The sequence below is a fragment of the Herpailurus yagouaroundi genome, unplaced genomic scaffold, assembly GCF_014898765.1.
Source record: "Herpailurus yagouaroundi ecotype Mexico unplaced genomic scaffold, PumYag 189, whole genome shotgun sequence".
NCBI classification, from domain to species: Eukaryota; Metazoa; Chordata; class Mammalia; order Carnivora; family Felidae; genus Herpailurus; species Herpailurus yagouaroundi.
Genome location: NW_024412420.1, coordinates 17,710,530 through 17,736,895, shown reverse-complemented (window position 1 = coordinate 17,736,895; position 26,366 = coordinate 17,710,530). Strand labels below are relative to the sequence as shown.

The following is a 26,366-nucleotide window of genomic DNA, read 5'->3' as shown; positions in this document are numbered from 1 at the left end:
TTTTTTATTTTTGGGACAGAGAGAGACAGAGCATGAACGGGGGAGGGGAAGAGAGAGAGGGAGACACAGAATCGGAAACAGGCTCCAGGCTCTGAGCCATCAGCCCAGAGCCCGACGCGGGGCTCGAACCCACGGACCGCGAGATCGTGACCTGGCTGAAGTCGGACGCTTAACCGACTGCGCCACCCAGGCTCCCCCCTTTTTTTTTTTTTTTTTTTTAAATCATAAACAAAAGTTCAGCCTGTGGGAAAAATGGATGGGGTCTGATACTCTTTCATATCTCACCCTGTCTAGAAGATTCAATCAATAACAGACATCCAACAAATATTTACTGAGCTATTCAGGCTGTAAATAAGCATAGCAAACCATGGACAAAGTAGGTAAGACATTGTCCTGTTCCCCAAGACTTGCAGGCTCCACACTGTCAGCATGGAGCCCAAGGTGGGGCTTGAACTCCCTAACCGTGAGATCATGACCTGAGCCAAAGTCAAAAGTTGGGCGCTTAACTGACTGAGCTATCCAGGTATCCCAAGTCTTGCTTTTTTAAACTGCTGTAGACCTTTGAAGATTTCTTGAAGCCAGGGTCTACGTTTTATACTTTTATGTATTCTTTCCATACTTAGAATTAAGTATGTGATCAATCTGAATATATAATTGACAAATCACTCCCAAGTTCCTCGAAGGTAGGGATTTTTGTCTAGTTTTTTGTAAAAGTACTTGGTGTAGGATGTGAAGGAGGTGTGAGCAGCATTTAGAAATATAAGATACAGGGGCACCTGGGTGGCTCAGTCGGTTAAGCATCCGACTTCAGCTCAGGTCACGATCTCGCGATCCGTGGGTTCGGGCCCCGCGTCGGGCTCTGGGCTGATGGCTCAGAGCCTGGAGCCTGCTTTTGATTCTGTGTCTCCCTCTCTCTCTGCCCCTCCCCTGTTCATGCTCTGTCTCTCTCTGTCTCAAAAAATAAATAAACGTTAAAAAAAATTAAAAAAAATATAAGATACAGATAAGAGTTTGGCTCTGCCACTAACTTTAAGGGACAAGTTACCATCACTGAATTTTTTTTGGTCCAATAAATGGGAATTAAAATCTCTGCTCATTTTCTCACAGTTAATGGGGATGAATTAAATTAAGTGAAGTCACTTTATAAAAACTATAAAATGCTGTATAAATGCTTATTGCTATTAATATCTCTTGTGTATATTTAGATATTTTAACTAAATTGGAGATAATCCATCTTTAGGTCTTTTTTCTTTTTTTTTAAGTTTATTATTTTTACTTTTTAACGTTTATTCATTTTTGAGAGACAGAGCGTCAGTGGGGGAGAGGCAGAGAGAGAGAGGCAGACACAGAATCTGAAGCAGGCTCTGGGCTCTGAGCTGTCAGCACAGAGCCTGGCGTGGGGCTCGAACTCACAGACCAGAGCTGAAGTTGGACACTTAACCAACTCAGCCACCCAGGCGCCCCTGTTAATTTTTGTAAAGATGATTTTTTTAAGTTTATTTATTTTGGGGGAGAGAGCACAGTGGGGGAGGGGCAAAGAGAGAAGGAGACAGAGAGAATCTCAAGCAGACTCTGAACTGCCAGCACAGAGCCCGCTGCAGAGCTTGAACCCATGAACTGTGAGATCATGACCTGAGCCGAGTCAGACACTTAACCCGTCCAGCAGACTTTATTTTTAAGTAATCTGTCTACCCAACGTGGGGCTCAAACTCACAACCCTGAGATCAAGAGTCACAAGCTCCATCGACTGAGTCAACCAGGCACCCACCTTTAGGTCTTAATAAACCTAAATTTATGGTCATAAAAACCATAAATTCAGAAGCCCTGTCTTGTTGCTATTTCCCAGAATTTACAATATGGTTCTTATATGTGCTCACTCTGTGCTAGATAACTGACTCCTGGATCTGTGTTTTTAATGCTGTGTGCATTTTAGGGTCCCTAAACCCCTAATTTTCGTGTATTTTTCAATGATTCTGAGGTCTTTAGTTTTTGCCACTTCTGAGCCTAATTTACGATACCTAACAGTCCCAATCACTAAACTGTGGCATTGGGAAAACTGGATAGCAACTCAGAAACAAGAGGTTGGATCCACACTTTCATTTCTTACCCCAATATATATTCCAGATGAATAAAATATTTAAATGTTAAAAAAATCTTAAGATCACTAGGGTGAGCAATGAGATAATTATTATTTTAAAAATAATGTTGATGGGGCGCCTGGGTGGCTCACTCGGTTAAACGTCTGATTCTTGATCTCAGCTCACGTCTTGATCTCAGGGTCATGAGTTCAAGCTATGTGTTGGGCTCTGTGCTGGGCATGAAACCTACTTAAAAATAATAATAATAGGGGTGCCTGGGTGGCTCAGTTGGTTAAGTGTTCAACTTTTGGTTTTGGCTCAGGTCATGATCTCATGGCTTTGTGGGTTCGAGCCCCACGTTGAGCTCTGTGCTGGCAGCAAAGAGCCTGCTTGGGATTCCCTCTCTCCCTCTCTAGCTGCCCTTCCTCCACTCATGCTGTCTCTGCCCCTCTCAAAATAAATAAATAAACTTAAAAAATTAAAAAAAGAAATAATGTTGGAATGAGAACATCTTTTCTAGATTTAACTGCAAGCCCAGAAGTCTTTAAAAAGGATACATTTTACTATTTCCTTGCAAATAAAAAAGAAAAAACAAGTAACAAACTGGGGGAAATATTTGCAATATCTCCTTATAGACAAAGGAAAAATTTCCTTCATGTGTTTATTACCTAAAAGAACTTACTACCTAAAGAGAAAAGGGGACATGATATGAACACTGTTTATAGAAAAATAATGCAAATGACCTTTAAGTGTATGAAAATATTTTCAGTCCTTCTTATAATAGAAATATTCTTTATCTAATTATTCATCTATGTATTTTTAGAAATATGCATTTGTAACCACAAATACAGTTTTTCACTTTTGCTTTGGAAAGGTTAAAAAAAATTAGCCTGGTCATATTTTGGGAAAACAGGTATTTGCATCATAGCCAATGACAATATAAATTGGTAAACCACTGCAGAGAACAATTTGAATTACTTTAAGATTAAAATGCATGGTTCCTTGGGGCCAGCAATTCTAATTTTCTGTTCTTCGTTACTCTTTGAAATGCACAAAATAATGTATGATTGAGATTATTATATTATTTCACGATAATTTAAGATTGGAAACAGTTGGCCATATTTTATTGATTCCAAGACATTTTTTGCATATTTTAATAAAGATAAAATCAGATGCATCTTCTTAATGGCATTATAGTTATAATTGGAATCTTTTAAATTTTTTTGTGGCACATAAAATGTGTTTTATGGTTAATGACCATTTTGGATTTGAAGAAATAGACCACTGAAATTGTATAAAGGGAAACCATGCAGCTTTAAAATGATTGAAGTACATTAGTATGTATTCAGTATGTGTAGAACAATTTCCATGGTACCTTAAGTAGAAAAGGTACAGAACAGTGTGTGCTATATGTTAAAACTATCATTGGTGTTATATACATAGATATATATAGATTGTGTTATATACATACTTATACATATATACATATGTGTGTGTGTATATGTGTGTGCATATATAGACCGATAGATACACGCCTCCTGCTTAAAATCAGTATTTTGTTTCCCAGATCAGATGATCTGTTTGAAAGCTTTACTTGAGCACCTATTTACATTATTTAAAATGAGTTACACGTCAACCTCTAACCAATTTTCAAAAACACAGCTGCCTATCTGTGAATTAAAAGAAAGTTGTTGGGATATAAAATACTTACACATTTCTTTTTTATTACAAAATAATTAATATGGTTGTTAACAAACAGTTGCTTTCTGTGTAGGAACATGTCTGTCCCTTTTGTTGATATGTAAGAAGCTTCTCCAAAGTTCTAGTGTATATGGAATGTATTTCTAGATTTCTCGTGTCTTTTTCTTAAAAATATTGAATTAGATTTTTGAGAATGAAATATAAACATATTACTGTGCAGAACCTTTGATTGAAAAATATTGTGTCAAAAACCATGAACTAAGGTATTCCACTGTGAAACTTTAAATGGGCACACTCTGGGATATGACTATATATTTGTTTGTATTTGCCTATATATTTGTTCGTATTTGCTCGACTATGCAGAAAAAAATCCTTGTAAAGGTAGATTCTGAAGGGAAACTGAATTACTTTTCACTGTATTCTCTCTTTTTTTTCCAATGTTTATTTTTGAGAGAGAGAGAGAGAGCAAGTGGGAGAGGGGCAGAGAAAGAGGGAGACACAGAATCCAGAGCAGAAGCAGGCTCCAGGCTCTGAGCTGTCAGCACAGAGCCTGACATGGGGCTCAAACTCACGAACCGTGAGATCACGACCTGAGCTGAAGTCAGATGCTTAGCTGACTGAGCCACCCAGGTGCTTGGCTTTTTACTATAGTCTTTTAAAATTTGATACAGTATACTTACATTGCTATTTAAAAATACAGAAAATTATTTTGAAAAAGAGTAGGCGGAATTAAAGCAGAGTAGAGCAGGGTGTGTTTCTTTGGTTTTATATATATGTGCCAGCCATCCCCTTTGGCTTGCAGTTTCGGTTAGCAAATAAATGATGAATATAGTTGAGTAGGGCCTATATTACCTAGTAATAACAGTGTTATTACTACTTTTATGACTGAAGGAAAATTAGACTTGGATTGAATACAACAGAAATATGTAGTGTTATAATTTAGACTTTATTGTTAAATTAGAATGTTGATCTTTATTTATTTATTTTTTTAGTGTTTATTTATTTATTGTGGGGGCAGAGAGAATTCCGAACAGGCTCTGCACAATTTGCAAGGAGCTTGACGTGAGGCTTGATCCCATTAACAGTGAGATCATGATCTGAGCCAAAACCAGGAGGAGTCAGATGCTTAACTGACGGAGCCACCGAGGTGCCCCAGAATGTTGACCTTTTAAAACTTCACTAACTTCCTAAGAAAAATCATTCTTTGATTGAGAAAAACGAGCTTTCCTTTATTTTATATTTTAAGTAAACTGTACCCCCAACGTGGGGCTCGAACTCATGACCCTGAGATCAAGAGTCATGTGCTCTTCTGACTGAGCCAGCCAGGCGCCTCCATAAATTTTCCTTTAATATTGTAATGATATAGGTAAATTTTATGGATAGGGTCTTTGTAAAATCTAAGTTGCTATCTTTCTACGTTAGTTTACTTTTGAAATTTATTTTCCTTTAGGAAAAGGAAATTACATTGAGTACACATTATATGCAAAACACTGATATAGAATCTAAATGTTTTGTATGTTGCACTTAATGATATAGGTATTAGTGTACTCATTTCATAAATGAAGAAACAGTTTTAGAAAGGGCATACAGCTAGAGTTTCTGCCATTCAAGTATAAGCACAACTTTGAAATCAGTGGTTTTTTATGTATACCTTTGCCTTTCTCAGAAAAAGCTGATAACTGAAAATAAGAGTAGTTGGGGGAGGACAGACATGTAGCTCCCCCAAATCACAAAGGTATGGATTGTCATACTTGAAGTGGGTCTAGCTGAAGGAGCCTGTAGCTGAATTACTTCTTTTTCCTGCTAATTAAATGATCTTTTCAATCTTTACACAGTTGCCAAAAGCAAGCATAATTTTTAGTAGTTCATGTATCACATTTAGTAAGATACAGATTCTATAGAACCTATGACCTTCTGAATGAAATTTCATTAATATAAACAAAAGAGGAAGCCCATTCAGTAAATAAAATTAGAATTGGCAGTCTGCAATAAGAGGTCTGGGTTTTAAGGCTAGACTAAAAAGGAAGAGGGATTAGGGAGAGAAGAGGAGATCATGAACTCAGTTGCTGTATAGACTATTTGTCTCAGTATAGAGATTGTCACATTTAAAAGGTACATCATAAGACATTAAATATATGTTAAGTTTGTGGCAAAATAACAGGAGAAAAGTGGCAAGTTTTTCAAATGAATATTTGGAACAGATAAGTTACAGAAGTCTATTATCATTCGCGTCCCTTTTTTTTTTTTAAACTATGAAAAGATAGAGTGAACCAGTTACAGAAGCAGATTGGACATTATCAAGGAAGATTACTTTACTTTTTTTTTAATGTAAAAAAAAATTCATTTTTGAGAGAGAGAGCATGAGTGGGAGAGGGGCAGAGAGAGGGAGACACACAAAATCCAAAGCAGGCTCCAGACTCTGAGCTGTCAGCACAGAGCCCGACACAGGGCTTGAACTTGGGTACTGCAAGATCATGACCTGAGCCAAACCTGAAGCTTAACCAACTGAGCCATCCAGCACCCCAAGGAAGATTACTTTTTTTTTTTTTAAAGGAAGATTAAAAGAGGAACTGGTGAAGAATTACATGGAATTATTTGCACATTATTGAATACTTTGTTCAAGAAACCATATAATGAATATATATAATATTATAAAGACACTACCCTTACTTGCTAGAGTTTGCTGTTTATTTTCGGAGTTAAATGCGGGAAATCTTAAAGAGTAAATGCTGTAAGTCCTCAGAAGAAGGAATGACTAGGGAAGACTTCACTGTGAAGTCTTGAGGAAGGAGGAATGGATATTACTAAAGATAGGAAATACTTGTGTACACAAGGTGATTACAGTTGGCCAAGAGTAGGCATGATTGGTTGGAGTAGAGAATGCCCATAGAGCAGTGGATTTTTTACTTTTTTTTTTTTTTTCTTTTAAAGAAGAACCTCTCCACGTATTTTTTTGATGTTGAACCTTAATATATAAAGGCAGGGGTCACCTGGGTGGCTCAGTCAGTTAAGGGTCAGACTTCAGCTCAGGTCCTGATCTCACGGTTTGTGAGTTCAAGCCCCACATCAGGCTCTTCACTGACAGTGTGGAGTCTGCTTGGGATTCTCTCTTTCCTCTTTGTCTCTGCCCCTTCCCCCCGCCCCACCCCTATACAAATAAACTTTGAAAGGATAAAAGGGGGGGGGGTGGATGACACAGTTGTTTTGGTTGAAGCAGAGTCCTGGGTCTCCAGAAGCAGTTTGGAAACCATAAGTAGAAGGCAGTGATAAGAAAGTGGTTTGAATAGGCACAAATCGAATACTTATTGAGTGTTTACCATGTGCCAAGCACTTAAATAGTTAATTCTTACAAGTCCGTGAAATGATTATTGTTATTTTCAGTGTGCAGGAGGAGAAACTGAGGCTTAGAGAAGCTTAGTAAGTTACCCAAGAATAAGCAACCGTAAACAACAGTATCAGAATTCAAACCTTGGTTTTTCACACTCTAAAACCTTGCTCTTAACCACCCACACTGAATGCGAGGCTTTAATACTATACCAATCTAGAACTTTATTTTGTAAACCAAAGGCAGTTTTTGATCAGAGGAGAGACTTTCATAGCAAAAAGAGATATTAAAGATAATTTTATCTAAAATTCATTTTACAGATGGAGGAATTTAGGCTTAGGGTTCTAAAATGTCTTTGTAATAGTGCTGAAACCCAGCCCCAATTCTCTGATTTATGATCTAATTTTCTTCCCAGTATACCAGCCAGGATATTTGTGGTGGAATTTAAGTACTAGAATGTTCATGATATGTCTGAAGATGAATGGAAGACCGTTTAGAAAGTTGTCACGGCATAAGATGATGAGGACTTAGAGTGATAGCAATGAAGAAGATGTAGGTATGAAGGATGATAAAACATCAACCAAGAAGCACAGTGTACAGTTAGTTCATGCATGCATCTGACTAGCAAGCCCTTGTTCACTGGGTTTAGTGATACTCCTTTATAATAGCTACTAGCATTTTATTAAGTGTTCAATGAGTGCTTGAATATGGATTCTCTAATTTAAATGCTCTTTGAGGTAGATATTGTTCCTGTGTTTCAGATGAGAAAATTCACATTCTGGGCCATGCTTTACCCAAGACCTGGTAGTAAATAAGTGGTAGAATAATGGTGCCAAAAGTATGCTTTTAATCAGTATACTATAATGTACTTAAAGTCTATGTGGTGGCTCACTTCTCTGTTCTGGAGAGATACAGTGGTGGTGAGAAATGCAAGTATTACAGAATTGAAACATGTAGTGGTTATTCTGGCCAAAAAAATTCACAGGTAGCTGTGAATGTGGTATTTTTTTCTTAGGGCACTTTAAGGGATGGTTGTTTATTGGTTTTTATAACTTCTGTCTTATTACTCTAATTTTCTCCCATATTATTCATATTTCTCTCCTGTAGCACTTTTAATATTCTTATATAAATAGTGTTTTTGTGTCTCTTAGCCCTCGTTAGACTATAAACTTTTGAATGATAATAATTGTGCATTTACATGTTCTCTGTTTTCTTTTTTAATTCTGCATAATTTATTGAATCCTTAGAATATGCCAGATTTGTACTAAGTCTTAAGAGTTCAAAGATGGGGTGCCTGGGTGGCTTATTCAGTTAATCATCCAACTCTTGATTTTGGCTCAGGTCATGATCTCATGGTTGTGAGGTGGAGCCCCACATCAGGCTCTGTGCTAACAGCACAGAACCTGCTTGGGATTCTCTTCCTCCCTCCCTCCCTCCCTCCCTCCCCCCCCACCCCCACCCCCACCTCTTCCCCACTCATGTGTGTTCTCTCTCTCAAAAAAAAAAAACTTAAAAAGTATATTAGTGATTTGGGGTCTGAATTCATATAATACTGTTTATTTTTCTTTGTAGTCTTTTTTTTCTTTTGAGAGAGTGCACATGAGTGGGGGAGGGGCAGAGAAAGGGGGAGACAGGATCCAAAGCAGTTTCCTCACTGCCAGCAGTGGGCCTGATACGGGGCTTGAACTCCTGAACTGCGAGATCTTGACCTGAGCAGAAGCTGGACACTCAACTGACTGAACCACCCAGGTGCCCCTATTTTTTCTTTATAGTCTTATTCTTAGCCTGATTTTATATTGTTTCCTACTGCATTACTTATGAACTTCTTTGACTAGGTTAATTTGAATGATTAAAATGAAACTGGTTTATGTAGAAATTGGGTTACTTATTTAGGCAAGAAAGTGGAGTGTCCAAGAAACTTTTTAAATGAGCAATATAGAGCATACAGTGATGATGCTGTTTTTGTAAATAGATTAGTCCAACCAGGTAGACATACTTGAAATTATAAACATTCACTAGTGAACCAGTATTTGATAGATAGGAACTAAGAGGAAACAAAATTGCTTTCAATGCTATATGGATTCATAGAGTTTAGGACTGTAAAAAAAAATTTTTTTTCTAGGGATACCCTAACATCTCTGGACTCTTAGCAGAGAGTCCAAAGGAAATAAGGGAGATTTTTGAGTAATTTCAATCTACTTGACATTCTGAATTCTTATATTCCATGCAGAGTTCATCTATTATAAATGGGACATACCATGGATTAATATCTTGCTATTCAGTACACATACATAGCCACTATTGTCTTCCTCCACATGCCAATAAATAGTAAAACATTTTGACAGTGTTTATGCAATTTTTCATAAGCTGAATAATTTATTAGATGATTTGAACTATATGTTTAATTTGGAGAAGTTCTTGCTAAAATTATGCTTCTTTAAATTTATACTTTTGGCTTGGATTTAATATTTGTGTAACATTGCTTTTCAAACTCAGTCTCATTTTGTTAACAGAATTATATGTGGGAAAGATTATTGGGTAATACTTGGGTTATTGGTACTGGATAATCACTTTGTCCCATCTGTAAATAGGATTGTTTCATTATCACCAATTTGTATGTAAAACATTACATTTTTGTCACAGCTTCTATTTTAGAGCATCATTCATTTTATTTTGGAAGTGAAAGGAAAACAAATGATTTTAATTTTCTGAAGCCTTAAGGAGGTAAATGGTTTAGAGTCCAACAACATCCTACATGGTGATTTATGGTTTCCAAAGCTGCTTCTGTTTGTTATATCTTGATCTGCATACCGATCCTGAGACCTTAGGGGAGGCTGTGGAGACTCAGGCTCTGGTTGTCAAAGGTGACACAAATGCTTAGAAATGATCTCTTATTGGAGAACTGAGATTTTGTAGCCCAGCTTTTTTTGGGACTACCTAGAAAAATATAGAAAGAAAAAAATTAAAGATGAACTGGGGAGAAGGTAATGTGGAAAGTAAAGGAGGAGAAGTTTAAATGAAGGTGGAAAGTCTTTTTTGGGTTATTGAGTGATCCTGGAATAGTAAAAAATTCTCAGTGTAGTTATGGAAAAATAACCAATAGTAAGAGAATATAACTCCAATAGGGTGTTGGATTGTTGGATTATTAGAGTGCCATAGGACTCGCTACTATCCACATAACTCTCCGAAATATTTTCTACTCAGATATTTTCCACTCCTTATAGCTTAAGAATTGAAGTGAGCCGTGGTGCCTGGTGGGCTCCATCAGAAGAACATGTGACTCTTGATCTTGGGGTCATGAGTTTGAGCCCCACATTGGGTGTAGAGATTAAGTACTTAAATAAATAAACTTGAAGTGAGCCTTAGAGAATATTAAGTCTAACTCCTTAAACATGTAATGCCTGTTTCTCCCTGACTGCTAATGAGCGACAGTAAATAAAACAAATTGAACAAGCCTCTCATGAACAGTAATGCAAAATTCAAATATTTCTTTATAATAGCTTACATATATTTTGAGATGTGGAAACCTGTATAATATGGCCATGTGTTCTATTTGATAAAATAATTACATGATTGCAAGACAGTAAATTATCAGTGTTTTGTGCATTAAGCAGAAAGCACCATGATGACTAAATATATAGACCTGAACAAGTCCTAGACCCACTATGAACATGTTCATTCTTTTGAGTCAACAAATGCTTTTTAATTGAACACTGCTCTATCCCAGATCCTGTGTCAGTTATTCAGGATACAAACAGAAATAAAACTCAGGGCACAGAAGTGTTACCTAATTTTTTTTTTTTAATGTTTATTTTTGAGAGCGAGAATGAGAGAGAGCGCGAGCAGGGGAGGAGCAGAGAGAGAGAGGGAGACACAGAATCTGAAACAGGCTCCAGGCTCTGAGCTGTCAGCACAGAGCCTATCCCGGGGCTCAAAAACTCACAAGCTGTGAGATCATGACCTGAGCCGAAGTTGGGCACTCAACCAACTGAGCCAATCAGGCACCCTTAACCATTTTTTTTTTTTTTTTTTTTTAAACTAAGGACCTAATATTCTTTCTCCCTCTTCCCCCTGAGCTCCATGTTTTGGGTTATTTTAACCTGAAATTGTATTTATTAAATTGATTTTCCCATTTAAAAAATTTGAATTGATCATAATGGTTAGCATGAAACAACCTTCAGTGAGTCAAGAGATTTTTAGCCCAAACAGGGGTGCCTGGGTGGCTCAGTCTGTTGAGTGTCCAACTCTTGACTTTGGCTCAGGGCATGATCTCACAGTTCGTGAGTTTGAGCCCTGAGTCCAGCTCTGTGCTGACAGTGAAGAGCCTGTTTGGGATTCTCTTTTCTCCACCCTCTCTCTGCCCCTTCCCCACTCACACAGGTGTGTGCGCATGCTCTCTCTCCCTCTCCCTCCCTCCCTCCCTCTCTCTCTCTCTCTCTCTCTCTCTCTCTCTCTCTCTCTCAAAATAAGTAAACTTTAAAAAAAAAATTAGCCGAAGCAATCTTACCTGGAGTAAAAGTTTGATTTTCGTTAGGTGACTTTTTTTTTAATTGAAAGCATCTCACAGGTCCATTTATTAATCTTTTCTAAGGGCTTGTGTATCTCATGTCATCTGTGGATGACATGTCCTTTTCAGATTTAACATTCTGATTCCATAAAACGTTTACTGAACCCTTTTTTTTTTTTAATTTCTTTGTATTGTTTTTTATTTATTTTTGAGAGATCAAGCACTAGCAGAGGAAGGGCAGAGAAAGAGGGAGACACAGAATCCGAAGCAGGCTCCAGGCTCTAGGCTCTGAGCTGTCAGCACAGAGCCCTATGCAGGGCTCAGACTCACAAATTGTGAGATCATAACCTGAGCTGAAGTTGGATGCTTAACCCACTGAGCCACCCAAGCACCCCACTAAAGCCTTTTGCCCTGTCTTTGTCCTCATTTACATTTTTTTTAATTATTAAAAAATAATAAATTTTTTACAATTTATTTTTGAGAGGTAGAGAGCAAGCAGGGGAGGGGCAGAGAGAGAGGGAAACACAGAATCCAAAGTAGGCTCCAGGCTCTGAGCTGTCAGCACAGAGCCCAATGCGGAGCTTGAACTTATGAATTGCGAGATCATGACCTGAGCTGAAGTCGGTCATTCAACCGAGACACCCAGGTGCCCTATGTCCTTGTTTAGTAACATTTAATAGTAATAGTAATTTTTATATTAATATATATTTATAATATATTTTAATTATTAATACTAAATTATTAATCACAGGCTATGTGATTAAAATTTAACTACTTTATCTTGTAAAGCTAGCCCTGATACTTTGGTAAGATGGAAGGATGGGAATTCTTTTAGGTCACAGTTAAATTTCTGTGCTCTTAGAAAACATCTGTATTTGAAAATCAAAATAATCTGGTTGTTGTATAGATCACTAAACAGGCTATGGCAAGAATATAGTTAGTTTGGTAGTACTGGAGAATTTGAATTCTGTTGAGTAGGAAATCTTTTTTCCTTTTCTTTTTTTTAATGTTAAAGTCTATAGGAATAATATGCTTGATGTTTTCAGTTAATGTTTGCAGGGAGATGGCATATATCATATTAGAGTTTAAATGATGCTGAAAGTAATCATTCTTTTTATGATACCAAAGACTATTCTTTTCAGAAGAAATTTGCAAAAATGAAACTTTGGCTTGGAAATAGATATACCATTTTTTCTCTGTTTCTGAAAGCTGTATGTATCACTGTTTTAATAATGAAATTATATTTAAATACATTAACATAGCTTAGTATATAGAGTCCTTTTTTTTTTTTTTTTTGTGTGTATTTTTTGTGTGAGAGAGAGAGAGAGAGAGAGAGAGAAAGCAAGCAAGCATGGGAGGGGCAGAAAGAGAGAATCCCAAGCAGGCTCCTCAGTGTCAGCTGTCAGCGCAGAGCCTGAGAGCTAGGAGATCATGATCTGGGTTGAAACCAAGAGTCATACACTTAACTGACTGAGCCACTCAGGCACTCCTAGTGTCCTCTATTTTGAATAGTTTCGCAAATCAGAAAATATTTCATACATGTGTTTGAGTTGCTTAAAGTAAGAAAGATGTCAGGTTAGGTTCTTGGTCTTAATCAGTTTAATGGCCTTTTGGAAGTGAATATTGTGACTTTTGATGGCTTTTACTTATTTCTGCTTTATTAGGGTCAGTCTTTAAAAACAATTGTAGACATCTTAAGATAACTTAAGATATTTTTAAGCTTTTTCAGATATATACATTTAAACTTTTTCAGATATATATATAAATGTTCTGTTCCCAGCCCCCATGCCAGAAGTTTAAGTTGGTAAGATAATTTTGTTTAATTATAGGTAATTACTGGGGTTTAGGACTCTGATCATTGCCATTTGCCCAGTGCCTTCCAACAGTGTAGTAGCAATTCAACAAATATTTGTAATGAATATTTGTTGTTGAATGAATCTTAGTAAGGGGAAAGACCGCAGAGAGAAATTGAGGTGTTCTTGTATCTGTTGACTATCCAGCCAGTGTTTTAATCACTTTGGAAGCTTCTTCATTTCTAATTTGTTTCTGTAGGGAAATCCTATAGGTCTTCTGATTCTGAAGTGTGACTGATTACCAAATTATGGTTGTCCTTTAATATTTTCTTCTCAATTGTTCTATTCCTTGAGTTTTTCTCTTTAAAAATAGTGTTTCTCAAAAAAGTATTTCTCTTCAATCCAGTTCTTTGGGCCAGTTTTGTAGATTAATATATCATTAACTATATTAAAATCAAAAGTGATTCATGAGGGATTATTCTCAGAAACAAGGTGGCTATAGTTAATCAGTGAATTTTTGTATTTGGCCTTATTCTCTTCTCTCTCTTTAGTTATGATAAGTCATAATAGCTTCACGTTTTTTAAACGTTTACTTGTTAGAGCATGAGTAAGGGAGGGGCAGAGAGAGAGAGGGGGATAGAGAATCTGAAGCAAGCTTTATGCTCAGCACAGAGTCTGACACAGGGCTCGATCCCAGGACCCTGAGATCATGATCTGTGCCGAAATCAAGAGTCTGATGCTTAACCCAGGTGCACATTTTAGCAAGAGATGCTTATATGCACATTTTAAAGTTTGATTTAGAAAATATGAATATCAATTTTTCCCCATCATATGAATACATTAGTATTGGCATATTCTAGATCTGGTAGGGTTCCCCGCTGCCCCACTTCTCCATTTGGCCGGATCACAGAGTATTTCTTGATCTTTGGCTGAGGAGGACAATTTCTTTTATAGAAAATATTTAGTGTTTTGATTGAAGTTGCCTCCTTTGGAGTGAAATAAGTAACAAAATGTTAATTTAATGAATCTTAAGAGAGATTTCCTCCTTTAAAAGAAACAAAGAGTAGGGAACCTGGATTTAGTTCAGTTTTTTAAATTTTATTTTTATTTTTTTAAACATTTTATTTTTAAGTAACCTCTACACCCAACATGGGGCAGGGACTTAAAACCCTGAGATCAAGAGTCACATGCTGTACAGACTCAACCAGCCAGTAGAACCCCTAGTCCAATTATTTTAAAAAAGAAGTTGTTTTCTAGAGAATATCCTATCAGCAAACATTTGGTTGCTACCTACCTTTTGAAAAGTCATCACTATAAGTTGTTATTCAGGTGTTCCACAGTAGTGTCTTTATGATGGGATTTGTCATTAATCACGAATGAATGGAGAGGATTTTTTCCTTGGTTTGGACCCTCTTGAATAATGGAAAGAAATTGCTGCTTGGCCCAGGCAATAAAGTCATCTTCAGACTGTTTTTTGTTTTGGGTGTTGTTGTTGTTGTTGTTGTTGTTGTTGTCACATATGTGTATAGATATTTTTTATAAGTAAGCTCTACGCCCAATGTGGGGCTTGAACTCATGATCCCAAGATCGAGTTGCATGCTCCACCGACTGAACCAGCCAGGCACCCCTGTATTTTTTTTAATTGAAGTGTAATGAACACACAGTGTTACATTACTTTCAGGTGTGCAGGATGATTCAGCAGTTAAGTGTAGTTCCCTGCTGTCACCAAACAATGTTCTAACAATACCTTCAGATTATTTTTGAAGCCAGACTGTTTGTTTTCTGTGATGAGTTACCTCTGAGGGGATTAATTGTAAATGTGACAGCCATCTTGATGCCACTTTCTGGAGTCCTGGTCTCCTTCAAAGCTGGGCTTTGTTGTATGCAAAAAGATGTTGGCAAGTCTGGGAACACTTCATTAAAAGGAAGCAAATTTCTGAGGAAATTTACTTGAAGAGTTTTATTCATTCATATCAGAACTCTAATGCACATAAGTTTTCTAAGCACTTAGTGTACAAGGTTATTTTCCAGACCTCTTATTTATTATATTTTTTTTAACAAGGTCTTGATGATTCCCCTCCCAACCCACAGATCCTCTTAGAGTTCTTTTACTGAAGGAAATGACTTGATCACTCTCCAGTTGATCTGTCTTTGATGTTATTTCTTCAAGAAGTCTGAAGTTGGGCCCTGAATACTGATTTACCAGAATGAATAGTTAAGTGAGAGATTGGAAGCTAGAGCGAGTTCTCACTGTAACATGCCCCCCTCCCCCCACCGCTCCCTGCATTATTAAAGAGGAGGTTGGACAAATTCCCGAGTAACAGCGCAAAAATCTCACACCCTGGTCAGACCAATGTGAAAACAACTGCTGGAGCTGGAAGTGTCCTTCCTCTGTCTGCAGCTGAAATTGGGGGAGGGACAAACCCATAATTATTTTACCCCTCCTTATCTGCCTGCTAGAAGGCCTGTTTCCTGCCCTCATGGTTTCTGCCTAACAGATGGTGTTTCTTTTTTACAGCATTATGATCCTGGACTTGTTGTGGTGATGGTAAACTTAGCAGTGGTAATTTTTTATTTTCAGACTGAATTACTCCTTTTGTCATCAGTGCACCAATATGTTAGGCTTACTTTCTCTGTTGTAGCCTTCATCCTTCTGCTTGGTCTTTTTCATTTTCCTTTCCTTTCCTTATGCAACTTGTCTGATCCTTGTTCATTAAAGGGTAATGTTAAGAAGGGATGTATCTGTTTGTGTTAGAACTGCCAAAAAAATCAGTTAAAACATTAAATTCTAATACTGTCAAAAACTTGATTTCCCCACAATGTAATGGGCACTAGCACTTGCTACTGCAATTTATAAATAAATTAAAACAAACTTTGACTGCCTTAGGAGGCAAAAGTACTAATGCAGAGTTTATAAACAGGGGTTTACAGAGGTAATGAATTTGTACCAAAACTTTCTTGATTCTTGCAAAACAAATTCTGACAGACTGAAAAAACCAAAACAAAACAAAAAAAAGGAAATTTCTTTGACATTTCTTTTCAATTCTTTCATTGGACCATTTGTGTATTTTACCAGTAAATCCCTGATTGAGACGTTATGAAAGTGATATTGCACCTAGGAAGTCATTTTTATAACCTGTCTTCAATTTGGTCCTTTTGCTAAAGATTGCAGTCACTGCTTATTTATTATACCATTGGGCATAAGGTAGTAATGCATTTTCATTTTGTTTAACTGGCAGTCTTTAACAGTATCTAAAAGAAGTCTGTATTTTAGAACTTTTTTCTCTTTTTTTTTTCTGGCATGAAATGGTCTTTATTAACTTCAACTTTCACTGTTAATTATTCCTAATTATCTCCTTATTTATTGTTTGAAAACAATAATGAGATATTGGTGATAAGTAAACTTCTGAATTTGTTTTTCATTATGTTTTAAAGACAAAAATTACACACAAGTATGGAGCAACTGGATATGAGTGGTTGCCAGTCACTTAGAGAATAGTTTCTTCTTTTTTCTCCAGGACTCCAGTCATGAATATAGTATTTATTTATTTATTTATTTATTTATTTATTTATTTATTTTTAATTGGTTTTGGTAATACCTCAGATTTAGCCTGACAAAACTCATCTTTTAGCCCAAAGGTATAATACATATGTGTGTATAACAACAACAAAAACACAAAAAAACAAAAAAACAATTGTTTACACCAGCCTGAGTGAAATGATGAGGGAAGTAAACATTGTGTTTTTTCACTAAAGGTGTGCAACGGATAAGGTAAGTAAGTCCTCTTTTCAGTGGGCTTACATCACAATAAAAAGCGCAAGTTGTGATGTAAAACAGCTGTGGTAGTAAAGTGCTTGTCTGCCCCATTTTGCTTTGTTTGGCTGGTTATGAGTGGATTAAATATACATTAAAAAAAAAAATCTCCAGCATAGATTGATTAGTTAAAAGTCAATTTTCTTCGCAACTAGTCCTTTTCACAGCTTACCAATTGCTATAGCCAGTGTTAAATCCACTCTGGAAAATGGGATCTCAGAGCACCAGTTTAAAAGTAAAATTTGTCTCTAAGGGCAACTAACTGTTGCTTTTTGTTTAAAATTTTTTCACAGCCCCGGTTAATTGTAAAACATCTTTTGAAAACAAAAAAATATTAAACATGCTGAGTTGCAGTTACCTAGTTGCAGGTTTCCTGTATCATGTTTGAAACAGTGCCCTTTTATTTAAGCATGTAATTTGAAGCATTTATTACTGGTTTTAAAAGTGTATGTGGGGGGATGTCAGTAGATAGTAAGAGTGAAATGACTCTTAATGGAAAGTTATTTGGGGGTCTTTTTAAAAAGCAATTTCTAAAGTTTTTGATTTTAAATCTCCTGGTGCCATTGCTTAGAAGTGCTTTGCATTATTTATTTGATTTTGCCATAGTAATCTGGAATTATTTCCAACTGGAACGTCAACCAAGGTGGTTAGTTGGGCTTAAACTGGGAGAGGTAGGTTTGGTTGTAAGCTGTGAGAATGGCTTGTGTTTGGTTCACTGTAGCTTTCTGGTCTCTGCACTCCAAGGCAAGATCTCTAACCACCCAAACCCAATGTATGAAGTGAACTGTTGGCTTAGCTTTGCCTCTTACCTTGATTATGTGTTCCTGTTACAGGGAGAACAGATCCCATTCCGATTGTCGTCAAATATGATGTCATGGGCATGGGTCGCATGGAAATGGAGGTAAATTGATCTCGTTAGTTTATTTTTTTTAATGTTGTATTTGTTGATATTCCAAATTCAGATGCTAATGCAAGAATACATTTATCACAGTACCCCAATGTTTATAGCAGCACTCTCAACAATAGCCAGATTATGGAAAGAGCCTAAATGTCCATCAACTGTTGAATGGATAAAGAAATTGTGGTTTATATACACAGTGGAGTACTACGTGGCAATGAGAAAGAATGAAATATGGCCCTTTGTAGCAATGTGGATGGAACTGGAGAGTGTTATGCTAAGTGAAATAAGCCATACAGAGAAAGACAGATACCATATGTTTTCACTCTTATGTGGATCCTGAGAAACTTAACAGGAACCCATGAGGGAGGGGAAGGAAAAAAAAAAAAAAGAGGTTAGAGTGGGAAAGAGCCAAAGCAATAAGAGACTCTTAAAAACTGAGAGCAAACTGAGGGCTGATGGGGGGTGGGAGGGAGAAGAGGGTGGGTGGTGGGTATTGAGGAGGGCACCTGTTGGGATGAGTACTAGGTGTTGTATGGAAACCAATTTGACAATGTATTTCATATATTTAAAAAAAAAAGAATACATTTATTAGAATGTAGTTTTAATATTTTTTTTTTGGTCATTTAAAAATATATTGTACATTCTGGGGTGCCTGGGTGGCTCAGTTGGTCGAATGTCTGACTCTTGATTTCAGCTCAGATCATGATCCCAGAGTCACAGACTCAGCACTGAGCATGGAGCCTGCTTAAAATTCTCAGGGCACCTGGGTGGCTCAGTCTGTTAAACGTCTGACTCTTGATTTCAGCTCAGGTCATGATCTCACAGTTACTGAGTTCAAGCCCCGCATCAGGCTCCTTGCTGACGGTGTGGAGCCTGCTTGGGATTCTCTCTCTGCCCCTCCCCACTCACATGTGTGCTTTCTCTCTCAAACTAAGTAAATAAACTTAAAATTTCTCGTGGTACCTGGGTGGCTCAGTTGGTTAAGCGTCCGACTTCAGCTCAGGTCATGGTCTCACAGTTTGTGAGTTTGAACCTACATCAGGCTCCCTGCTGTCAATTCAGAGCCCGCTTTGGATCCTCTGTCTCCCTCTCTCTCTGCCCCTCTCCCGCTTGCACTCTTTCTCTCAAACATAAAAATAAACCTTTAAAAAATAAATAGAAATTCTCTCTCCCTCTGCCCCTCTCCCGCATTCATGTGTTCTCTCTAAAATAAAAAGTTAAGGGGCTCCTGGGTGGTGCAGTCGGTTAAGCGTCCGACTTCAGCCAGGTCACGATCTCGCGGTCGGTGAGTTCGAGCCCCGCGTCAGGCTCTGGGCTGATGGCTCAGAGCCTGGAGCCTGTTTCCGATTCTGTGTCTCCCTCTCTCTCTGCTCTCTCTCTGTCCCATGCTCTGTCTCTCTCTGTCCCAAAAATAAACGTTCAAAAAAAAGAAAATTTTAAAATAAAAAGTTAAAATATATATTTTTTAAAATTTTTTAAAAATTGATTTATTTTGAGAGAGAGACAGTACAGGTGGGGAAGGGACAGAGAGAGAGAGAGAGAGAGAGAGAGGGAGGAAACCCCAAGCAGGCTCTGGACTGGCAGTGCAGAGCCCGACGTGGGATTCGAACCCATGAAACTGCGAGGTCGTGACCTGAGCTAAAACCAAGATTCGGATGCTTACCCGACTGAACCACCCAGATGCCCCCAAAATATATATATTTTTTACATTCTCACCTACTGCTGCTTTTGAGGCAGGTAGATGACAGATAATTCCCCTATTTTAACAGAGGCATAAAGAAGTTGGATGTTGCGGTTTTGTTTTGTTTGTTTTTTGTTTTTTTAGAAGAAAGCGCTTGCAAGCAAGGGAGAGGCAGAGGGAGAGGGAGGGAGAGAACCCCAAGCAAGCTCCATGCTCAGTACTGAGCCCTGCGCAGGGCTCAATCTCATGTCCCAAGCTGAAATCATGCATTGGATGCCTAACTGACTGAGCCACCCGGGCGCTCCACGAAGCTGAATGTTTTGCCCAGGGTTGTACCACAAGGCAAGATCAGACTTCAAACCCAGACCCTGGTGCTCATTTCATTAGCCGTTGTTGTTCAACTCTAAAAATGTTGGTTGTGGTAGAAGCTTTGCCCATGTGTACAGCTGTCATCTGTGATACCTTCTTTTCATTGCCTAAAATCTTTTCTCCATTCATTCCTAATTCTTTGGCATTAAACGTTGAAGTAAAGTCTGTTATTATCAAAAATGTGCCTGTTGGGAACCACCAGCACCAAAGGATTAATTAGCTATTTTGCACACATATTTCTTGTGAGGTGACAATAAAGCAAGAGGTGGCTGAGTATAATATGAAGTTTTTAATTTTCATGCAATACTGTAGTTGTACAAATGACTTTTTAATAGTTAATTGGGGGGTTCTTTAGGAATGAAGACTAATTATATCTATTTTTGTGAAGCTTGATTATGCTGAAGATGCTACCGAACGGCGCCGTGTCCTAGAAGTAGAAAAAGAAGACACAGAAGAATTGAGACAGAAGTATAAGGTACTTAAATGAAGCCAGTCTTGCATGTTGGGTGCTCACACTGAAAGAGGTACTTGTTTTGGTGAAGAGGATCTCTTTTGATTACAGCATTTATTTGACATTTGGTGATGATTAGTAGTAGGCCTCAGGTTTCTGTTACTTGCCTATTTGTTGCCTTTGTAAAAACTATAGAGCTAATACTCTGTTGGGATGATTGCATTTGTATTTGAAAACACAGTGCCTGATACACAGGAGGTGGTAGTAGCAGTAAAAATTGTTATTTAAGATTCCTTTGGGAACTTGAAAGTATTGCTAAGCCTTTTATTTTTCAGCGGATTAGGTATTTTAAGAATAATAAATTGAGAACTTCAGTATTTTCCTTTTTAAAGGATTAGTTCTAGAAAACTGCAGTTTAAACCATATTGTAAGTTAGCTTTCAAATAGACTGGCCAGGGAACATGCCTTTCAAGGTGTACTATGCCCAATCTCTACCAAAAAAATAGGTAAATTTGAAGATAAGAAACAAGTTAAGATTATTGGTCATGATCCTTAAAGTGGGAAGAGGGAAAAAGGATTTATTTTTAAAAATCTGTTCTACCATACAAATATATACAACACAAAAAGTGACAACTGTAAGAAATTTTATATTTACCACAATAGTGGGAGATTTTAATGTATCTCCTTCAGTAACTGATTTAAAAAGTAGGAGAAAAAAAAAATCAACAAAAGACATTTGAAAGATTTGAATAGTACATTAACAAATTTCACCTAATGGTTGGTATAGAACTATGAATCCACAATCACTGAAAATCAAAAATTTTGAACATATATGGAACATTTATTTAATCAAAATTTTCTACCATAATCTGTGTCATAAATAAAGTATCAACAATTTTGAAGAATGGAAATCAAGCAAGCCACAAAGCAACCAAGTTTTAAAATAAAAGGTATGATTTAAAAAAAAACAAAACCAAACCTTGTTATATTTTGAGAAAATTATTAGTTTCCAGTCAGTGGAAGAAAAATTCACAGTGGTAACTGGAAAATATTTTGAACTGAAAGATACAAATACTGTATTGTACAATTTATAGAAGTAGCCTTAAGTAACATATTTTAATTTTTTTAAATTTTTGATGCATTTATTTACATATTGTTATAAATATGTGCTTCATTCACTAATTTACACACTTTTTTAATTTTATTTTTTTAGTTTATATCCAAATTAGTTAGCATATAGTGCAACAATGATTTCAGGAGTAGATTCCTTAGTGCCCCTTACCCATTTAGCCCATCCCCCCTCCTTTACCCCTTCCAGTAACCCTCTGTTTGTTCTCCATATTTATGAGTCTCTTATGTTTTGTCCCCCTCCCTGTTTTTATATTATTTTTGCTTCCCATCCCTTACGTTCATCTGTTTTGTCTCTTTAAAGTCCTCATATGAGTGACGTCATAATTTGTCTTTCTGTGACTAATTTCATTTAGCATAATACCCTCCAGTTGCATCCATGTAGTTGCAAATGGCAAGATTTCATTCTTTTTGATTGCCGAGTAATACTCCATTGTGTGTGTGTGTGTGTGTGTGTGTGTGTGTGTGTGTGTGTGTGTGTATCTTCTTTATCCACATACCACATCTTCTTTATCCATTCAGCCATCGATGGACATTTGGGCTCTTTCCATACTTTGGCTGTTGTTGATAGTGCTGCTTATAAACATTGGGGTGTATGTGTCCCTTCGAAACCACACCTGTATCCCTTGGATAAATACCTAGTAGTGCAATTGGTAGGTCATAGGGTAGTTCTCTTTTTAGTTTTTTGAGGAACCTCCATACTGTTTTCCAGAGTGGCTGCAACGGCTTACATTCCCATTTAATTTTTTTTTAATGTTTATTTATTTTTGAGAGAGAGGGAGTATGTATTTTGAGAGAGAGGGAGGGGCAGAGAGAGAGGGAGACACACAGAATCTGAAGCAGATTCCAGGCTCTGAGCTGCAGCACAGAGCCCGATGCGGGGCTTGAACTCATGAACCATGAGATCATGACCTGAGCTGAAGTCGGTCACTTAATCAACTGAGCCACCCAGGTGCCCCCCTCAAGTAATATATTTTTTTTTTAATTTTTTTTTGACGTTTATTTATTTTTGAGACAGAGAGAGACAGAGCATGAACGGGGGAGGGGCAGAGAGAGAGGGAGACACAGATTCGGAAACAGGCTCCAGGCTCTGAGCCATCAGCCCAGAGCCTGACGCGGGGCTCGAACTCACGGACTGCGAGATCGTGACCTGAGCTGAAGTCGGACGCTCAACCAACTGAGCCACCCAGGCGCCTCTCAAGTAATATATTTGATAGCAAATATATATCCTTAAATGCTGTGTTAGAGAAAGCAAGAAATGAAGTGAATGTTTCTCTCAGGAAGTTAGAGAAAGAATAGCAAAGTAAACACAAAGAAATAATAAAAGATTAAGAAAACAAAAATGAAGCATAAAACAAAGCCAAAAGTTAGCTGTTTGATGTACTTGTGATATTGAGAAAGAAAAGAGCTTAGAAAACCAGTATCCATAATGAAAAAAGGCATTATTGCAGATGTAGTAGGCAGCACTAAAAGATAAAAATATTATGAATAACTTTATTCCATTGAATGCAAAAATAAGATTTAAATGGACAAATTCCTAAGAAATAGAACTTGCTAAAGTATACTAAAAAAAAAAGAAAAGAAAGAAAACTTCAGTAGTTCTGTACCTATCATATAAATTGAATCTGTAGTAAAAAAGTCTTTCCAGAAAGCCCAATTAACTTCACTTAGTGAATTCTGTCAAAATTCATATAGGAAGTCACTTCAGTCTTAACCAATAATTTCTAATCTTCCAGAGAATTGAAAATGAAGAAGAAACTCCCCGCTCATTTAGTGAGAGTCTAGTACCACCTTGATGCTAAATGCTGACAAGGATACTTACATGATATTCTGATTTATAATACAGATGCAAATCTTAAAACACGAGCAATTACCGAACCAATTTAGGATGTATCAGTTATGCCAGGAATGCAAAATTGATTTAATGTTAGAAATACAGTCAACCACATTAAGAGATAAAAGGAAAAAAACTATATGATCATCTCAATAAATGTAAAAAAAAAAAACAAAACAAAACAGTATATAACATTCTTCATTCATGCATGATGAAAAGTCTTGTCCAAATTGATAAGAAAGAACCTTCCTTAACCAGATAGAATGCTTACAAAAACCATATAGGAAACATCGTACAGTCTTTAATTGGTCTCAATATTAATACCTGACCTAGGTGTTCGTGCTGTGAATAGAAAGTGTAAATCCTTTAGGTCCACCAGTGAACTGGTCTGAAATTCCAATCTCTTATTTGTTTATATCCTGATAGATGGCGAGTTTCTTGATGCGTTTAAGAGACAGCAGGTAATGATAATAGTGAAATTTTTTTAGTTCCTGTTTCAAGGATGAAGACAGCTTTTTTTTAAAATTCTTATTACTATTTTTTTTCTTAATGTTTATTTTTTGAAGGAGAGTTCACACGAGGGAGGGGCACAGAGAGAGGGGAGACACAGCATCTGAAGAGGCTCTAGGCTCTAAGCTGTCAGCACAGAGCCCGATGCAGGGCTTGAACTCATGAAACATGAGATCATGACCTGAGCCGAAGTCGGACACTTAACCAACTAAGCCACCCAGGCGCCCATATTTATTTATTTTTTTAAGTAATCTTTACACTCAACATGGGGCTTGAACTCCCAACCCCAAGATCAAGAGTTGCATGCTCTATGTTGGGTTCATGGGACAGTGCATACACTGGTGCTATTACTAATATGTTCTCTGCTTTTCTATATGTTTGAAGCATCTTATAATTAAAAACTAAAAATAAATAGATAAAAAGAATCAACATACATGGAATAAAAAAAAAATTTCATGTTCTATCAGCTGAGCCAGCCAGGTGTCCCATGCAGAGAACTCTTCCTATTTCTGAACTTTTCACAGGGAGAGCTTAATTAGCCTCTTACCATCAAGGTCCTGAGGCCTAATCTTCAAGCATCTAGGGATTTCTCTGTCTTGTTGAGCTCAGCTCTATGTTAAATTTTTTGTGTTTTGGGGTGTCTGGCTGGCTCAGTCGGTTAAGCGTCCTACTTTTGGATCTTGACTCAGTTCTTGATCTCAGGGTCAGAAGTTCATGCCACGCATTGGGCTCCAAACTGGGCATAAAGCCTACTTACAACGGGGGCGCCTGGGTGGCTCAGTCGGTTAAGCGTCCGACTTCAGCTCAGGTCATGATCTCGCGGTCCGTGAGTTTGAGCCCCGCGTCGGGCTCTGTGCTGACCGCTCGGAGCCTGGAGCCTGTTTCGGATTCTGTGTCTCCCTCTCTCTCTGACCCTCCCCCATTCATTCTCTGTCTCTCTCTGTCTCAAAAATAAATAAACGTTAAAAAAATTTTTTTAAAACCCTACTTAAAATGAATGAATGAATGAATAATTTTTTAATGTTTTGTTTTATCCAGAATTATAACATGGTGAAATCATCTTCAATCCCTTCCTTTTTTCCTTTCGTAGTCTCTTATCCCTACCCTTTTCTTTATGCACTAGTCAACCCTTTTGGACTGGCTTTAGCACTTTCCACTGAACCACTTTATTCAAGGCCACAAAACACCTGTTTTTGCTAAGTCCAGTAGACTTTTTCAAACTTGTATTACATATTTTTAAAAAAATTTTTTAATATTTATTTTTGAGAGAGAGGGGTGCAGAGTGGGAGCAGGGGAGGAACAGAGAGAGAGGGAGACAGAGAATCTGAAACAGCCTCCAGGCTCCAAGCTGTCAGCACAGAGCTTGACGCAGGGCTGAAACCCATGAACCATGAGATCATGACCTGAACCAAAGTCGGACACTTAACCAACTGAGCCACCCAGATGCCCCCAAACTTATATTCCATTTTGTTTCTTGGCAGCATTCAATACAATTGACCATTTTTTCCTCTTTAAAGCCTTTTCTTTTCTCTTGTTTTTGAAGATTTTATACTTTCCTAGATTCCTCCTTCCTATCTCCCTTACTGCTTCTATATAGATTCCTTTTTGGTCCCTTCTTTTCTGCCTGAACTTTAGATGTTAGAGTTCTTCATATTCAGACCTGGGCACTCTTTTTTCTTTCTAACACTGTCCTTAGGCACTGAATGGTTATGACATTATGTTTCATTATCTTTCATTTGGTTCTTTTTTCATCCTTTAGGTTCTTTTTTATCTTTAGGTGTTAGCTTAGAAATCTTCCCTCATCACCCAATTTAAATAAATCCTCCACTCTACCTCATTCTCTTGTAACACTCTCTTTTATCATTTATAATTATAAAATTTTGTTTGTTCACTTTCTTATAGTCTCTACAGTACTGGGCAGAAGGGGCCTTGAGGAGAGAGACTGTGTCTATTTGCCCGTTTATATACTGTATTCAACATAATGCCTGACACATAAGTAGTCAGTAAATACGAGTTGAATAAATAATTTCTTTGAAATAAGGGTAAAAGCCAGATTTATTTGGTATACTGTCCGAAATAGAAATATTCTAGGGGTGCCTGGGTGGTCAGTACACTAAGTGTCTGACTCTTGGTTTTGGCTCAGGTCATGATCTCACAGTTTCATGAGTTCAAGCCCCACATCAGGCTGTGCTGGCAGCACAGAGCCTCCTTGGGATTCTCCTTTCTCCCTCTCTCTCTGCCCCGCCCCAACTTGCACTGTCTGTGTCTCAAAAT

At 37.4% G+C, this 26,366-nt stretch overlaps 1 protein-coding gene across 11 annotated transcripts in view; it reads left to right on the top strand.

Moving 5' to 3' along the window:
* The window catches only part of GPATCH8 (G-patch domain containing 8), a 103,441-nt gene that overhangs the window by 40,500 nt on the left and 36,575 nt on the right, over positions 1 to 26,366 (top strand). For 7 of the 11 annotated variants that reach the window (XM_040497788.1, XM_040497787.1, XM_040497797.1 and 4 more), the window contains 2 exons: positions 18,052 to 18,119; positions 20,558 to 20,644. In XM_040497788.1, coding sequence (XP_040353722.1) covers positions 18,052 to 18,119; positions 20,558 to 20,644 — 155 coding nt within the window. Of the gene's footprint in view, positions 1 to 15,922; positions 15,968 to 18,051; positions 18,120 to 20,557; positions 20,645 to 26,366 lie in introns of all 11 variants that reach the window. The other 4 variants (XM_040497795.1, XM_040497794.1, XM_040497792.1 and 1 more) reach the window with 1 other exon arrangement.